This window comes from Periophthalmus magnuspinnatus, chromosome 17 (genome assembly GCF_009829125.3).
Source record: "Periophthalmus magnuspinnatus isolate fPerMag1 chromosome 17, fPerMag1.2.pri, whole genome shotgun sequence".
NCBI classification, from domain to species: domain Eukaryota; kingdom Metazoa; phylum Chordata; class Actinopteri; order Gobiiformes; family Gobiidae; genus Periophthalmus; species Periophthalmus magnuspinnatus.
In genome coordinates, this window is record NC_047142.1 from 4,859,269 (window position 1) to 4,875,138 (window position 15,870).

Below are 15,870 nucleotides of genomic sequence, written 5' to 3' on the forward strand. Positions count from 1 at the left end.
CACATTTAGTATTTTCGATCTCATCTATGTGCAAATATATCCAACATTTCCCCTAAACTCTCAGAAAATACAAGTGTGGGGTAATACGCCCATTCGACACCCACAAAAAGAGGCGGCTGAGAGCAATCGCTGCCTCATCCACACAAGATGCATTGTTGTGATAGGAGAGGCTGTTGAACACCAACCGCTCTGCCACATCAATGGGATTTTGAAAGCACCTCTTCAGTGGCTTCTCCCGACAAAAACATTGGCGTGAATGTGCTAAAACAGTGTTGTGAAAATGTTGCCAAGGATTTGTGAAAATATTCCTCTAATTGTCTGGCTGCCTCATAATTATCCTGGTGAAACATCTGCACTGGGTTTGGTTGCCCTTATAATGATTTACAGAGCGTTGACTGAAGTCGGGAGGGAGCCATCTCCTTGAATGACTTTGTGTTTGTTTGTTTGTTTCCTGATATAGATCATGTATCTGGTCGTAAACATTGTGATGAGATCTCCGTTCTTTTTATTGCATGAAAAGTATTTATCCCCAGAACTGATCTTAAATTAAAGTGGATTAAAATTCATCATACATTTCTCTTATCGTTACAGGCGTGGCTGCCAGGAGTGCTGAGGCTGTTTCCCAGAATGCTTTTGGCAGAGCACCTTCACAAGGCCAGGCTGCTCACAACAGGCTGGATCCTGGCCCTGGCACTGCTCCTCCTTTTACAGGTACAACTCATCAATTAAAAAGATCTAGTTATGAGACACAGGGGACAGCTCACAGGGCTGTGTAAAATTAATTTTCTGTTCCACTATTTTAGGAAGTAAGTTAATTACTTTTGTCTGGGCTGTTTTAAATAGAACAAAGTGGCGAGGTTGTTGTCTATATTGCTATTATGCATTTACATTTGCATTTCAGTCTGTCGGAAAATATCGTTTTACATAAACTCATACGACTCTTTGGTTAGAATGGTAGTTATGCTGCTCCATCACAAGACAGTCCACTGGTCCGCACCACCAGAGTAAGAAGACAGAGCCCCGGTACAGACGAGCCCCCCTCCTCCTCCACAGTCAACCAGACGATGAAAGACCAGCCTGTGGTCTTCAACCATGTCTACAACATAAACGTCCCTATGGAGTCTCTCTGCTCTGTGGATCTGGACGCCTCTGCAGCTGCCCCCGGTGATGGTGAGTGCATGCAACATGTTCCACTGATAAACTTATTCTTCTTATATCAGAAGTTCTTATCTGTAATCCTGTCTGTAATGCTTCTTAAAAGAAAAGATGTTCTTAAATACAGTAAGGTTATTATTGAAATGTATTCTAATGACAATATGAACATAACATTTAGCTAATTCAGGTAATTCATTCAGTTAATAATACTGAGGATAATGTTCTTTTGAAGGGGCTCGGGCAGAGCTGGGGTCCAGACTCGCTGTGCAGGGGCCACTTGACTCAATGGAACCCACAGAATACACAGAGCAGACGCTGGACACTGAGAGCCAGGTCAGTTGTTGGTTCTTTTATCTGTGAATCTTATATCGATTTAAGCTTTACTCAGCCTAATAAAATTGTATCTTCGTTGATACTTTTCTGCTGAGTCCAATATTCTGTGGTGTGTATTTGATCACTATTTGCTCTAATTAGGTCACATTTACTCATCGCATCAACATCCCCAAAGCCGCATGTGGCTGTCCCTCGTCCATCACCCTCCAGCAGCTGGTCACTCGAGTGGAGATGTTGGAGAGGGAGGTGTCCATGCTCAGAGCGCAGTGTGGCGCTGGGTGCTGTGGGGACGGCTCTGCCATGGGTGAGTTCTGTTTAAACGACATAATGCGCTGTATGTAATAAAGTAATGCTTTGCTCCTGTTTTACTATCTCATTATACTGATGGTCCAAACAGAGAGAACATTTAGTGCTTAAAAATACTTGCACAGGGTGAACTGCAGTTTAAATAATTTCTGTAAATTTGCATGAAGGGCAATAAAGAAGAATGCTGTTGTCTAAAAGCTCTTTAAATCATTTTGTATTAGTATTCATCTGATGTGTCCATGATTACGTGGGAAACTAGACTGGGATGAAGTTATAGGATAGATTATGGTTAAAGGATCTGCTCCATTGACACCATCAAACCATTCAAATATTTTCTAAAAATGCCCTGTCTCTTCAGCGGGAATATGATTATCTGCTGTAGTGCTGATCTGAATCAGAATGAGGCTGAGAGCCTAGCTCAGGACGCTTGGAGTGGAATAGAAATGCACTAAAATGAGCCAAGATTACAGTCTCTGATGTTCTGACTACTGTTATGATTTCTCAGTAATAAATATCAAGTGGACTGGACATTTAAATTACTATTAGAATGTTATGTTATATCCAACAGTTTGTTAATGTTGTTTACAATTTTCAGACAATTTTGTGCTTATGAGCAAGCAGGAAAAAAAACATTTTACAACATTCTGTGGTGATACATTTGCATATTCTTTTCCTGATACATTTGGTCTTTACCTCTCAACAAGCACATCAACACATCAGCCCCAGTTTTGATCATTTTACATATTATATTTGTGTGTGAGAAGGTTGTTTTCTTGTTAGTTCCTCAATATTTCTTGTGAATTGCCTTCATGATGTGATTTTTCCTAATGTTTTTTCACAGGCCGTTTGGATGTCGGCTCCAGCTGCAGCGGTCATGGCACCTTCAGCTTTGAGATCTGTGGCTGTATCTGTGAAGAAGGTTGGACGGGCAAGAACTGCTCAGAGCCGCGTTGCCCGGACGACTGCTCAGGACAGGGCATCTGTGTGGAGGGCGAGTGTGTATGTGACCGTGACTTCGGAGGGGACAATTGTTCGGAGCCGCGGTGCCCTTCAGACTGCTCGGGGCGTGGCCTCTGTATCGATGGAGAGTGTGTGTGTGAGGAGTCCTACACGGGGGAGGACTGCATGGTGGGACGCTGCCTCAACGACTGCTCTGACCAGGGCCAGTGCGTCAACGGCACCTGCCACTGTCGCCCTGGATATGTGGGGGAAGACTGCTCTCTGGTCTACTGTGCCAACAACTGCAGCAAGAAGGGGGTGTGCAAAGAGGGCTTCTGTGTGTGCCAGGACGGCTACGCTGGAGATGACTGTAACTCAGGTATCTGACTATTACGTTTTCCTTGATGTAGTACTTTTTCTTATTTATTATTTCTTATCTTAATACAGCTTGTACTGGAAAGAGAAAAGCTCTCTAGAGTCAAGTATTCTTCTTAAAATTGGTGCTTTGTTTGGTCTCAACAACTGCCTTGAGAGCAGAAGGAAGCTAGTTCAGTGCAGTAAAAACATCTCCCAAACCTCCATGCTATTGGTTTGTACATCCAGTGTGCTTCAATATTTAAAGTTTTATCTTTTCTTTTACTTCTGGAAAACAGAAGTCATCTGTGATGTCTATAATGGTGAGTAATTTGTTAAAATTGCCAACACAGTATCTCCAACTGAGACACGTTTTGTTCCTACTTCTCAACTTTTTAAATTGACAATGACAGGACATGGGAAATCATATTACACACCAATTCCCTCTCCTACACTGAGTGTCAGTCTGAATGTCTTTGTTCTGTACAATTATAGGCTAAAGCAGCAACACACTGGCCACGGATAGTTTGCTGAATTGAGAATGAAGCAGTTCAATTACCTGGGACCTGTCTGGTGACAGGCGTAAGTGTTTCACATTATCAAAAGTTGAAAGAAGCTGGATGTATTTTCGCTTCAATTATAGGAGCCTGTATACTCACTCAGGAAACCGATGCTCTTGAATTTAAATTGCAGAATATCTTGACACAGACGAGCACAGAGGTCAGCCTATGAGGAGGCATTTAATCTCCAGCTGTGTCAGGTATTCTGTAATGATTTAAATTGGTTGTGAGTGAAAAGAATCGGTGACACTTCCTGACATTCTCTGCTTGTGATGCATGGGATATTTGTACAGTGACATTTACATCGGTCTATGTGATGTGACTGAGCGTTTTCATGTAACTAGGAGAAAAATTACAACTCACAAACTTTACATCACTACACTAAAAACTCACTTGTTCCACTTTGCATACATGTATATACTCATTCTGCTAATGCTAAATAACACTTTACATATGCACCTTGTACCTTTTATGTCCCTTTTATATACTTTTTTATTACAAAAAGTTATTCAAATGTTGCTTTAGACCGATAGTACAAAACATTGTGGGAAATATTTTAAAGCAAGCTGAGCTGACAGTGTTTTGGCAGCCATTTGACAGTTCATCTTTGGTTGCTTTTGAATAATATTTGAATTAAATGCGTTCTGACAGGCGTGGAGAGAAGGACAGCTCGATTCGTGTGGCCCATTCAGTGCTTTGCCTCAGCAGCTTCAGAACCAATACTGTCACTGTGGTTTTCATGTTGGAGCTTGTGACCAATGTCATTCAATATTCAGAGCCGTTCCTCTTTGCTGACTAGAAATTGATTCTCCATTTTGCTCCATGACAAAGCACCTCTGAATATGTGTTCGGCAGCGCTATTTTGTTGACCACGTCCAGGCACAATAAAGTGATATGTGAATGAGCGTCTGTCTGCAAGGAAAGGTCTGATGTTGTTCTTTTGTTGTGCATATTATGGTGTAAAACTTGGAGAAAAACAAAAGGAGCTCTGTTTTGAAGTCTGTTTTATCACACTGCGGATTGAGATGTAAGAGTGACATCACGTTGGCGTTGTTTGGCCAGGTAGAGCTGCACTGTGGCCCGTGACCTCAGATTAGGGTGCTTATTGTTAATGGTTACTAACTATGTGTACCCATGAGTGACCCCATGAGGTATTCTGGTGGTGGACAGTGGTGAATACTGATTATATTTTTAGCGATTTGTGCTTTGTCACATATCGGCTGTCTGTCTTAAATCCTGCTGCCTTAAAATACCCATGAATACGAAGTTTGAAGACTGCACAAAACACGATTACACTGCTGTTTTATAGTTTTTGTGGTAAAAAGGGCTGTGGGTGAGTTTGAAGTAAATTTAAATTACAGAATTTGGGGAAAACAATAAAAATCTGCCCCACATATTGACCGAAAAATATGGGCAGAACTAATCAGCCATTAGGTATCGGCATTGGCCATTAAAAAAAAAAACAACATATCGGTCAATCTCTAATTTATTTACTCTGTTATCTGGTTGCCCAAAAAAAAAAAAGACAAACAACCAGCCATCATTTTGCCTTTAAGCTTGGCCCTTCTTCCCCATTCAATCTTATTTTCCCTGATCTTGATAATCTAATAAAATGTCCCCTACAGCAGTGTCCAACAACAACAACTCTCCAGTCCAGGCCCTTTTGTTTGGGAATCGTTTCAAATATAAAGCTAAAAAACAAAAAACACTGCTTTTTTTGTGGGTTGTGGATCCACAGGCACAAACTGTGAGGGTTTGTCATCAGTGAGATAGTGATGTAAGGCTTTTACATTTTTAAGATCACTATTGATATTTCATTACCGTTCTGTCCTTATTTCTGAAGTACTTTTCTTCTGCAATAGCCAAAAATGATTTACATTACATCAAATCAATAAAAAGGACTCTCTTAACCCCAGACTGACCCCTAAAAATAAGTACATTTGAAACCAACAAATTAAATTACCAACAATCCAAAGTTGGCAATGGATAATCATCTACACTGCCTATATAGTAAACAATCTGTCATACTGTTTTTATTCCTTGTGAAATCCAGAATATCTCTGTATTTTTTTTTACAGTTTGATTTCAGTCTGGCCCACACGTCCTCTGATGTCTCATGTCTGGTCAAACGCGATCTTGTAGTCGGATTTATTTTTTCAGTGACACTTAAAGTGAAGGAGCTCATTGGTCAGAGATTCTACAGAAATTTGCAATGTTTTTCAGCCCCTTGTGATATTTTTCTTTTCATTTTTTCCCATACGGATGGACCAAGCGTGTCCCCGATTGGCTAATCCACCTGTCAATCACAGCCAGTCACCAACACAGTACTGAAGTGTGTATTTTGGATCCAAGGCAACAGTTTTTTTTTTATAGTTATGAAGCTGGTTTACTCAAAGGTCATATTGTGATTGAGCATAGACCTTGTTGCTGGGTTCATGCCAGACTAGGTGAACGTATACATTACCTTCTGTGGGAGCATACTTCATATTTCTGTTTGAATTTGAAGAGCTCCTTTGTTCCATAACGTCAAGTGCCGCAGAATCTGTCCTTCACCATAATGTTCAAGCCGCCTGTCGCTTTGCCGTCCTCTGCGACCTCATTCAGTCTCTCTCTAGCCATCTCATTGATTAGTACCTACTTTTGATTTATTTCCTCACATTCTGACAAGTCTCAGATGTTTTAGTGTGTCCATCTGTCGTGTGCGTGAGGAAGGAGCTGAAATGGCTACTAAAAAGTGCCCAGTGGCTCCCTGAGGAGTGTATGTGGTGCTGTAAAGTCCAGGATACCAGCTTACAGACATAAAGAAGAAGTTGATGGGTTGTGTATTATTGCTCATATATGTCTCTACGGATCTATTGCTTCATGTTTATGCCACATCATGCAGAAATGTTGGCCAAGTTCTCCATTCAGATGATTTACAGCCATCCACCTGTGCCTTGTTTTTTTCATACACCGTTCTTGTCCTTCGCCGCCTTCGTCCTCTTACTCTCCTCGTTTCCTTCACAGAAACCCCCATAAACACTCTTGTTTATGCCACGTCATTCTCATTCAGCACCACCTCTCCGGTTTACGGCTCAACAAAATCCACTTCGCCCTGAATGAGAGGCAGCATTTCATCACTCCGTCTAACACTACTCTCTGTTGCTAAGTGTCAACATCCTTTACCAGCAAGAATGTGCAACCCCAAATATAGTCAATCATCCTGTTTTTACGCTTTGATACCAGCAACTGAAACTTTGGGTGAGCTCCCATTTGTTAAAACTGTGTGAAAACTAGAACAGAACCCAGAACGAAACATGGACTTAACCAGGATTTAACCAGAACTTAAGAAGCGGCTTCGATGAGCAGCGAAACGTCTTCACTACTACAACTTTTTATCCAGTTGACAAGTTAGATTTTTTCTTTTACTGTGGATCAGACTTGTATGACTGAGGGATTTCACAGACAAAATAAAAAGAGAGCAAACAGAGTCATTACAACCAAATTAGGTCCATATTAGGACTAAAATGAGCTCAAGCCAGGATAAATCTGCAGTATTTCGATTAGATTTGCAATTTGTTTTTATAAAGCAGGATTCTATTCAGAGTTCACTTTGCAAACATTTCCAGGAGCATTAACTTTGAGACAAGACAGACATATAAACTGTGAAACTAATACAAGAATCCCATGAATTTCAGAGCGTGTTTGTCCTTGCAGAGGACATTCTATTGTTAAATTATTGCAGCTTTTGTGATCTCCAGCTCAATTTGCGATTTATTCTACAGTCCTACTCTGAATCTCCTTTTTGTGTGGTATTTTCATGGGGGAAATGATAGTTTCAAGCTGTGGGGTTCTGAGCTGTTATGAGCTGAGCTTTTACTGGGAACTTATTACAGTAAAACAAAAGAAACTGTATTACATGAGTGAGAAAGCAAGTACAGTCACAGAGTTTGACCCCTGTGCTCCGCTCTACCCTCTCATGCTGTCAAACTGTCCTAAGGCGAGACACTAGATAAGAAGATCTACTGCTAAAAAAAAACAAAAGAAAAAAAGGGCAACATATTTAACATGCCGCCAAATGTTCTACGCTCAAGGGGGATTTTCTGCACCAATACATCTGAAACTTGCCGCAGGCTTTGTGAATTTTGGGGATGCACATCAATAAGCTCATGAATAAATCGTGTTTAAATTATTCTTTTTCAGTGGCACCAGCGATGAACTTGAGGGTACGAGCAGTGACCGATCGATCAATTGACCTGGAGTGGGAGGGCTCGGTCGTCCTTACAGACTTCCTGGTCACTTACACACCCAATACCCCTGGAGGTAAATGCTTTAATGTGGAGCCACCGTTTTATGATTAGGCTGAGACGTGGAGTGTAAAATGTTTATGCGAAAAATATGTAAGATTGTATGAGTTTGCAGAAATGTTAATGTATTTTTTGAGTTTTTTGTACATCAACACAAAGTATTCTTTAGTATTCATAGTGACATTTTTAGGACTTAAAGGATATTGAGGATATAAATTTTGTTTTGAATTTTTGCTCATTTTTCACGCTTCTGAAACCCATGAATAGTGTAATGAATTGTAAAAGGTGTTCTCTTCGACTTTCTGCTGTAGGTAATTGTCATTGAAGTTAAACGCAAACTCATATTGTTGTATAAAGTATACGTAACACGGCGTTGACTCTTTCGTCGCAGGGGTGCAGATGGAGTTGCGGCTGCCCGGTAACACCACCACATGCTCCATCTCCGGGCTGGACGCCGGAATGGAATACAACATCAACGTGTTCTCTGTCATCAACAACAGTATCAGTGTCCCCGCCAGCATCACCGTCTCCACCTGTGAGTGCTCTCCTCTCTGTAACACAAGCAACTTTATGGTCCCATGAGGCCCCTTTAATATTCCTGTTTACTCTCCTAGACAGTAAAGGGAGCATATTAATTCAAGCAGATGCACATCTAGTCTCACACTATTTTCAGTTGATACAACCCCCCAAACCCTCCTGCTGGTTCACTGTGTCAATAAAGTGAGAATGCCACCTGGGTTTTTTCTGCAATCTTGTTGTAAATCTGCTCCAACACCTGTTTAGTATCAGTTTTAATTCAACACAAACAAAACAAGTCTCCCATGTGTGTTTTCAAAATCATATATTAGCAGTATTTGGAAACTTACTTTTTCTATTAAATAAAAAATCTACATACATTTAGACATGCATGTATTATTAATTGGATGCTATGTTTTATTTAATGTGTAAATAAAGCAACAATTTGTGCTTTTGATATCATTCAGCCCTGTAGCAAACATGAATTAATAATAATGATAATAAATAATAATAATGCGCCTCAAGACACACAAAGCGCTTAACGTACTCCGCACTCCACACTCAGGTTATGGTAAATTATTACTGTAGCCACATCTGCCGTGGGGTAGACAGGCATAAGCGAGGCTGCCAATCTGCGCTGTTAAAGCAGAACTATTACGCAAAATCGAGTTGTAGTTGTTTACCCCTCTGTTTTACCCTCTCGAAGTTTTTTTTTTGAGTGATTCGTGCATGTGTGAGCAATCGTTAATCACTTATTTTCAAGACGCCATTTTGCCGGTGAATCCCCGTCTTCACCGTCACCGTTACTTCGGTCTTCAGTTTTATTTTCTTGAAAATAAAATCCATGACTTTTTAGTGCGATCTGCAGCTATCCATAAGAAGGGCCAACAGCTTCATGTCTCTATGTTACGATGACGTTTATGGCGACGTCAGTTTCTTTTATTGCGTCGTTTTAGATGAATATTGCGATTTAAATGTGCAAATGACATATTGATCCACAGTTGTCATTGATTACAGCGATATCGTAGACACAAGCACAACAGTTCTTCTTTAATGCTAATAATTTTACTCGTAACCACGGAATGAGTGACCTTCCACTTAAAGTTACATGTTCATCTTTTTTATCACAACATATTTTTGTGTTTTCTTTGCACAAGTTTGGTGAGGTTGTGATTTATGTTCCGTAAGGGTCACTGAAGAACAACAATATGTCTTTTCTCACCTTTTCAGATGTCTCCAGTCCAGATAGCTTAGTCTTCAAATCCATCACCAGACGTCAGTGGAGGTCCAGTGGCAGCCGTTCTACTTCTCCTTCGATGGATGGGAGATCAGCTTTATCCCTAAGGTTGTGTTTTTACCAGTGTTGACCCATTTGTCAGCGCCTATATGAGTCTACAGTGGACTATAGATGACAACTATAGTCTTTGCGCTCAAATGAAAAAGAGACGGTGAATCTAAAAAAAGCAAAACATCCTGAGTAGTGAAATTAGTCGTTCAAAATATTTGCTCTACTTAAAGCGCACACCAAATTAAAGGAGATTTTCTTAAGCTTATTGGCTATTAGATGGATGAGCTACTAAACCCTGTGTGAGGACAACGTTAGCCAGCCTGGTTCAAAGTCTGAAACTAAAAGCATTCTGTCTTTAATTCCCAGTGTAAACTCAGGTACTCTGGGCACTCTAATCTCATAGACCCTCTCAGTAATTGGCTTTCTGCTTTAGGACGTTCTCAGGGGGAGACATCCTTTGGTCCGGCCAGAATACAATGCACTTTTTATTTATCGCAAGCCTTTTAAGAAAAAAAGGTTCCTTCTAATTTGCTTTTTATTGGCTTACTCCTCCTATCCAATCATTTCCTATTGCTTTCTTCTTACTATAGACCCTCTTGCCTCCAAACCACTATTTTTACATTACGCTGTCTCCGTCTTTTGTGCATGTCATCTCTCTCTCTCTTTCTGGAGTTGTATTCTTCACTTGTTCATCTTTGCTTTCTCTACCCCCCTCCTCCACAAGGGAAATCATATTAAGAGTTGCCTGTCCCGCCCCATGTGGATTTAATCCAGCAATGGGGATTGTGAAATTTAACAATCTCCTAATGGAAAAAGGCATGGAGAGATTGGCCTGAGAGTTCAAAGAACTCACTGCGTTGCTTAGAAGTAGGAAAGAAATTATGAAGAGACAGTGCTTTGTTTGTGCTAAAATGGAAGTTATGGTTAGGTTGTGTTCATGATTATGAGGATCTGTACCTATTTGATGGAAGAAATTGTAGTATGCGGAAGAAAGAAAGCCCAGAAACTGTACCGGTGTGTAGCTTTCTTGTTTAATACTGAATATTCTCATACTAATTTTTGTATATGATGTGAAAACTATAATTGCAACTAACTTATATAATAATATTGCCTTGATTTTTGATTAGATTGTTCAAAAAGTTACTCCACGCTTCATCGCTCTCAGTGTTTGAGGCTACACTTGTGCAAAAATATCTTGGCATTTATTAAAAAATTATATAATTTGACACAAGGAAACTCTGCCTCCTTCTCCAATACACGAAGAAGAAGCAGTACAGTGTCCCTGAAGTGCCTTACCTCAGCGTCATAATTCACATGCAGCAGACGAGCTGGAGGTCAGAGCTCAGCGGTCAGGCCACATGCAAATGCAAATCTCTATATTTCACTGTGAAGGCTGCTCTATAACGTCTTCTTGATGTTGAAATGATGTTAAACGATGCCTGCAGCTACAACACTGTTCCAAATGCATACTGCTAATGATTTCTGTACTCCTGAGTTACTGGAATGATCTGTCAATTGTTCAATATCAAACAGACATTTAAATTTAACAGATATAATCTAAATGTTACAGGTCCAGTGATTAGTGATCTAAAAAGCAGTGTGGGATTTGTTTTTCACTGATTACTGCATATTTAAAAGCAGCTGTTTACATTACATTTATATTATAATACTGTACATATGGCATTTGAAAGGAGAGGTTAACTTGTCTATATTTGGCTATATTTGAATTAGGATTAGTATTTTTATTGGAGCTTTATTGGGAGTCACAGAGTTTGTTCACAGATCTGAAGGTGTTTCAAATCCAGCTCTAGACATAAACATCATTGGTGGAGCCGTTCAATCCACTGACCTACAGGTTGGCAGTGCGATTCTAACTCCCACGGATGGATGCTGTTGTGTCCTTGGGCATGACACTTAACCCCTTGTGTGTGAATATGTGTGTGAATGGGTGAGCGGTTCGTCGATGTAAAGTGTTTTAAAGTACCTTGAAGGTGAAAAAGCGCTCTATAAAAAAATCACCGTTTATCACTTAACGTTTGCTTAGTTTTGCTGTTGTATTTTTTACAACTTTTACAGCAAGTTTTTAATATTTTGCCATTGTCAGAGTGAATTCTTTTCTGCATTCAATAAACCTTTTGCCTCAACAACAACATTTATTATTAAAAACTGAATGATTTTTAGGTGTGGATTTGACCTTTCTCACAGAGTGAATCATTGCTAATTATGTGCACACAGGAGGCAGCTGGAGGTGCAGGAGTAAATTGTTGGGATTATTCTAAATAAGCGCCTTAGTTTAACCAAATAATTATTGAGAACACCAGTTGTGATATGAGCACTAAAACTACAGGATGATGCCCAGTGCAGTAATTCAGTTATTACATAGATTACAACTCGAGTAGCATGTGGAGTTATTGGAAACACCGGGCTTCTTGGTGTTAGTGCAAACCTTCACAGAGCGGGGTCTACAGCAGCATTAGGCCTAACATCTGTCTGTCTGCTGGAAGTGCTCTGAAACCCCCTCTGCCTGAGAACACGTCCAGCAGCTCCATATGGATGAGTGCAGGGCTCAGAATGAACAAAGTGGTGCCCAGGGTAGAAAACTCTCTGAAACATCTATGCTAGAAATTATTGATAATTTTTTTCACTTTTGGTAACACTTAATCTACTTCATTAAAGACAATGCAACTTGTCTAATTCTAACACTTATTGAACACAGTGTTAAAATAAAAGTGTGACCTCATAATTTTCATGAAATTGTCAAGTGAACAATAGCTTTTCTCTTCTTCCTTTATCTCATGACTATGTTTTTCCCTCCAGGACAATGATGGAGGGATGACAGCACAGCTCCCCAGCACCATCACCTCTTTTGTGCAGACTGGTCTGAGACCAGGAGAGGAGTACACAGTGAACCTGGTGGCCCTGAGGGAGCAGGGCAGGAGCCAACCCATCACTGGCATCGTCACAACACGTATGTAGCAGTTACACTACCCAGGCTTTGTTCTATACGTGTTTACATCTTTAACAAATGAAGGCCGTGCCCCTCTCAGTTACATTGGGATCGTGTGGTACATTGGGATCCTACACACGCATTACCTCATTTGCTCATTATTTTATGATTGCGTCACTGCACACATAATTGGAAAGGTGTTGTTCATTTCTGTACACTGACCTGAGTTTCTCCGACACCGTTAATGTCCGTGAAGTATGGCTCTACTGGTTCACCCGCGTGACTCCGCTGGGACAGCTCTAATAGATCCAATTCAAAACGTTCCAATAACAAATTCAGACTGTGGTGTCCGCAGTCAAAACATCATCCATTTCCTGTCAGGCCTTTGTTCCTCATTGTACCTTGTAATTAAGTAAGGATTAATAATTCATGACTCCTTGTTTCATTAATTTTCACTTGAAGCCCCACTGCAGGACACCTTATTGGATAAGAACAGAGGCAGAAGACAATTTGAAGTTGCTCAATTATTTAGATGTAAGATTTAATCTTCCGTAGAGAGAACGACAAACCAATGAGGAGGTGAAGGGAGGCTAGTGGGAGCAGGACAACTGATGTGGGAGTAGTTTTCTTCCTCTGGATTGTTTTCTAGGACAAGGCCCAATGAGACCAGTTCCTAATGCAGCACGGATTGAGACAAACCTGTAGTATGTCAGATCTGACCTAAGAATACAGTGTTTCAGTGTAAGTCTTCTTTACAGCCTGCTGTGCTCTAAGTCTATTACATTTATCCTGAGGCAATGGAGAACACTTATTATGACTTATAGATGAAATCAATGTAAACATTCACTAGATTACGTAACTTCTAATGTTACGGTAATAATGATCACATATATAAACAGTGTTACAATAAAAAATGCATAAATAAAACAGACAATTTCACATCTGATTACCATAATTTGGCTAATCATCAATGAAAAGGTTTTTAATTGTTCTGTTCTTAGCACCTCATTACCTGAGCTGTAAATCCTCTGCATTAGCACTCCTCTGAGCAACCCTGAGTCTGTGAAACTCATTGTGAGGTATTGTGTTTGCTTCATTACACCTGATATGTTTTCTATTCTTTAACACTAATAAGAGTTGTCTTTCAGCAATCACAGCGGAACACTCTAATCATGAGCTGTGTTTTACACCTCTCCGACAGAGCCGCTGGGATGGTGTTGTGTCAGGTCTGATAACATGCACATGTCTGACTGTCGGGGAACAGCATTTCCAGATAACAAAATCTACTGCTGAAAAGCTCCCAGCAACGGACAAAAATCCCACCAGTTTTTCTAATAAGATAAGCTCTTCAGCCACAGCAGTCAAAAATATACCTGCAGCCATAAAACTTTTTTGATAGCTGTGAAAATGTCAGCGGCATGGAACATTTTTAAATTAACTTTTATTACGGTTTGTAAAAATGGTACAGATCCTGCTGTCACTGAGTATTTACACCCTATCTGTTACAGTTTTGTGATGGTGGAAAGGAAAAAAAAAAAACATGAATGATTGCATTATTTTGAATATACATACAAGTCTCTGTGCTGAGGCTGTTCTTGTTAAAATACTTTACAATTTTTGAGTACATTTATCATCAGAGTTCTAGCATTTTTTCTTCTCAAAGATCAGAAGTTCCCAGTTGCCTTGAACACACCATAAGAACGAATGTCCCTTTCTAAAAATGTTGCATAAGATTTTAAACCATTACATCTTCCACTCGTGGCCTCTGTTCGTCACGATTAAATATCGGTTATTGCTGAAATATCGTTTTTTTGCTGTTAGCGTCATCCAACACAGTTCTTTAAATGTCACTTTTAACCCAGTATAAAGCATAGAATATACATCAGAAACATCAATAGTTCCTTTCAAAATGTGCTCGCGGCCGCAGCACTTTGTAAATATTGTGTGTCTTTTGTGTGCTTGTTCCTCAGTGATAGATGGCCCCACTCAGCTGATCGTTCGAGATGTGTCAGACACGGTGGCGTTTGTGGAGTGGACCCCACCGAAGGCTAAAATTGATCAGATCGTTCTGCGCTACGGCCTGGTGGGAGAAGGGCCGCGCACCACCTTCCGCTTGCAGCCCTCTCTCAGCCAGTATTCCCTTCAGGTCAGCCCAACATGTTTGTGTATGTCTGCATGTGTGCGTCCTGTTAACCTGCCAAGAACCACGAACCAGATGGAGTATTTATCTAGCACGAGATAAAGCATGTTTTCTCTTCATGGTTTATGTCAGTGGCCTTCAAACATTTTCTATGAAATACCACCAAAGAAAGGACTTCACTTTCCAAGTCCCACCAGATCTAAACAGGACTATTCCAGGTCTTATTTATGACTAAAGCAGGTCTAAAAGTGGACTATGTAATTTTCCACTGTAGTTCTAATCAAGAAATTATCCAAAATAAGACAAAAAAGTAGATAAAATTAACTCTGAATCATGCAAACCCACAAGAGTAGACAGTAGCTCAATTGGTAGAGATTTTTTCCACTGATCTCAAGGTTGAGGGTTCAAATTGGGCAAAACACACCCACCTCGCCTCCAGTTTACTTCTGCGTATGAGTGTTAGTGTGAATGAAGTGAAAGTGGAAAAGCGCTATACAAAAATGTCCATTATCAAACCGAAGGGCCGTCCAAGTACCATGTGAACGAGCCCACGTACCACAGTTTGAGAAACACTGGTTTATGTTTAATCAGATCTCATGCCTGTCTGCTGTCTGTGCTGGGAGATAAAGCAGAGACAAATGCATAGACCTCTCTTAGGTGTTTTTTGTGTTTTGCGTTGCACAGGTTCTGCAGCCCGGATCACGTTATAATGTGTCTGTGAGTGGAGTGAGGAAAGGAAATGAGAGCGGAGCCATTTCCACAGAGTTTTCCACTGGTGAGAGCTGACAGCAGCACACGGAGATGTGGTTCTGCTGGTGCTATTGACCTTATTCCGCCTTCTTTTGCCTCTAAATGCTACTACACCGAGCTTTCTTTGTAGTGGCACTTCCGGTTAAGCAGGAATCCCCATTTATTTCAGTGGAGAATTTGAGAAAAGTTTTCAACACTAAAACATGATGTAAAGTAGGTTGATTTGTGTAAAAAGTTCAACACTGCACTGATTCTCTGGGAGGCTTTAAAACAGATTTGTAGTCTGTTTAAAAATG

At 40.4% G+C, this 15,870-nt stretch overlaps 1 protein-coding gene across 1 annotated transcript in view; it reads left to right on the forward strand.

Annotated features, from left to right (window-relative positions):
- Nucleotides 1-627: 627 nt before the first annotated feature.
- The window catches only part of LOC117385508 (tenascin-R-like), a 69,207-nt gene continuing 53,964 nt past the window's right edge, over nt 628-15,870 (forward strand). Inside the window, 12 exon segments of the mRNA XM_055228576.1 lie at nt 628-711; nt 951-1,164; nt 1,388-1,488; nt 1,630-1,792; nt 2,636-3,112; nt 7,830-7,949; nt 8,325-8,468; nt 9,680-9,718; nt 9,721-9,794; nt 12,555-12,705; nt 14,655-14,830; nt 15,509-15,599. Of these exon segments, the coding sequence (XP_055084551.1) occupies nt 628-711; nt 951-1,164; nt 1,388-1,488; nt 1,630-1,792; nt 2,636-3,112; nt 7,830-7,949; nt 8,325-8,468; nt 9,680-9,718; nt 9,721-9,794; nt 12,555-12,705; nt 14,655-14,830; nt 15,509-15,599 (1,834 nt within the window).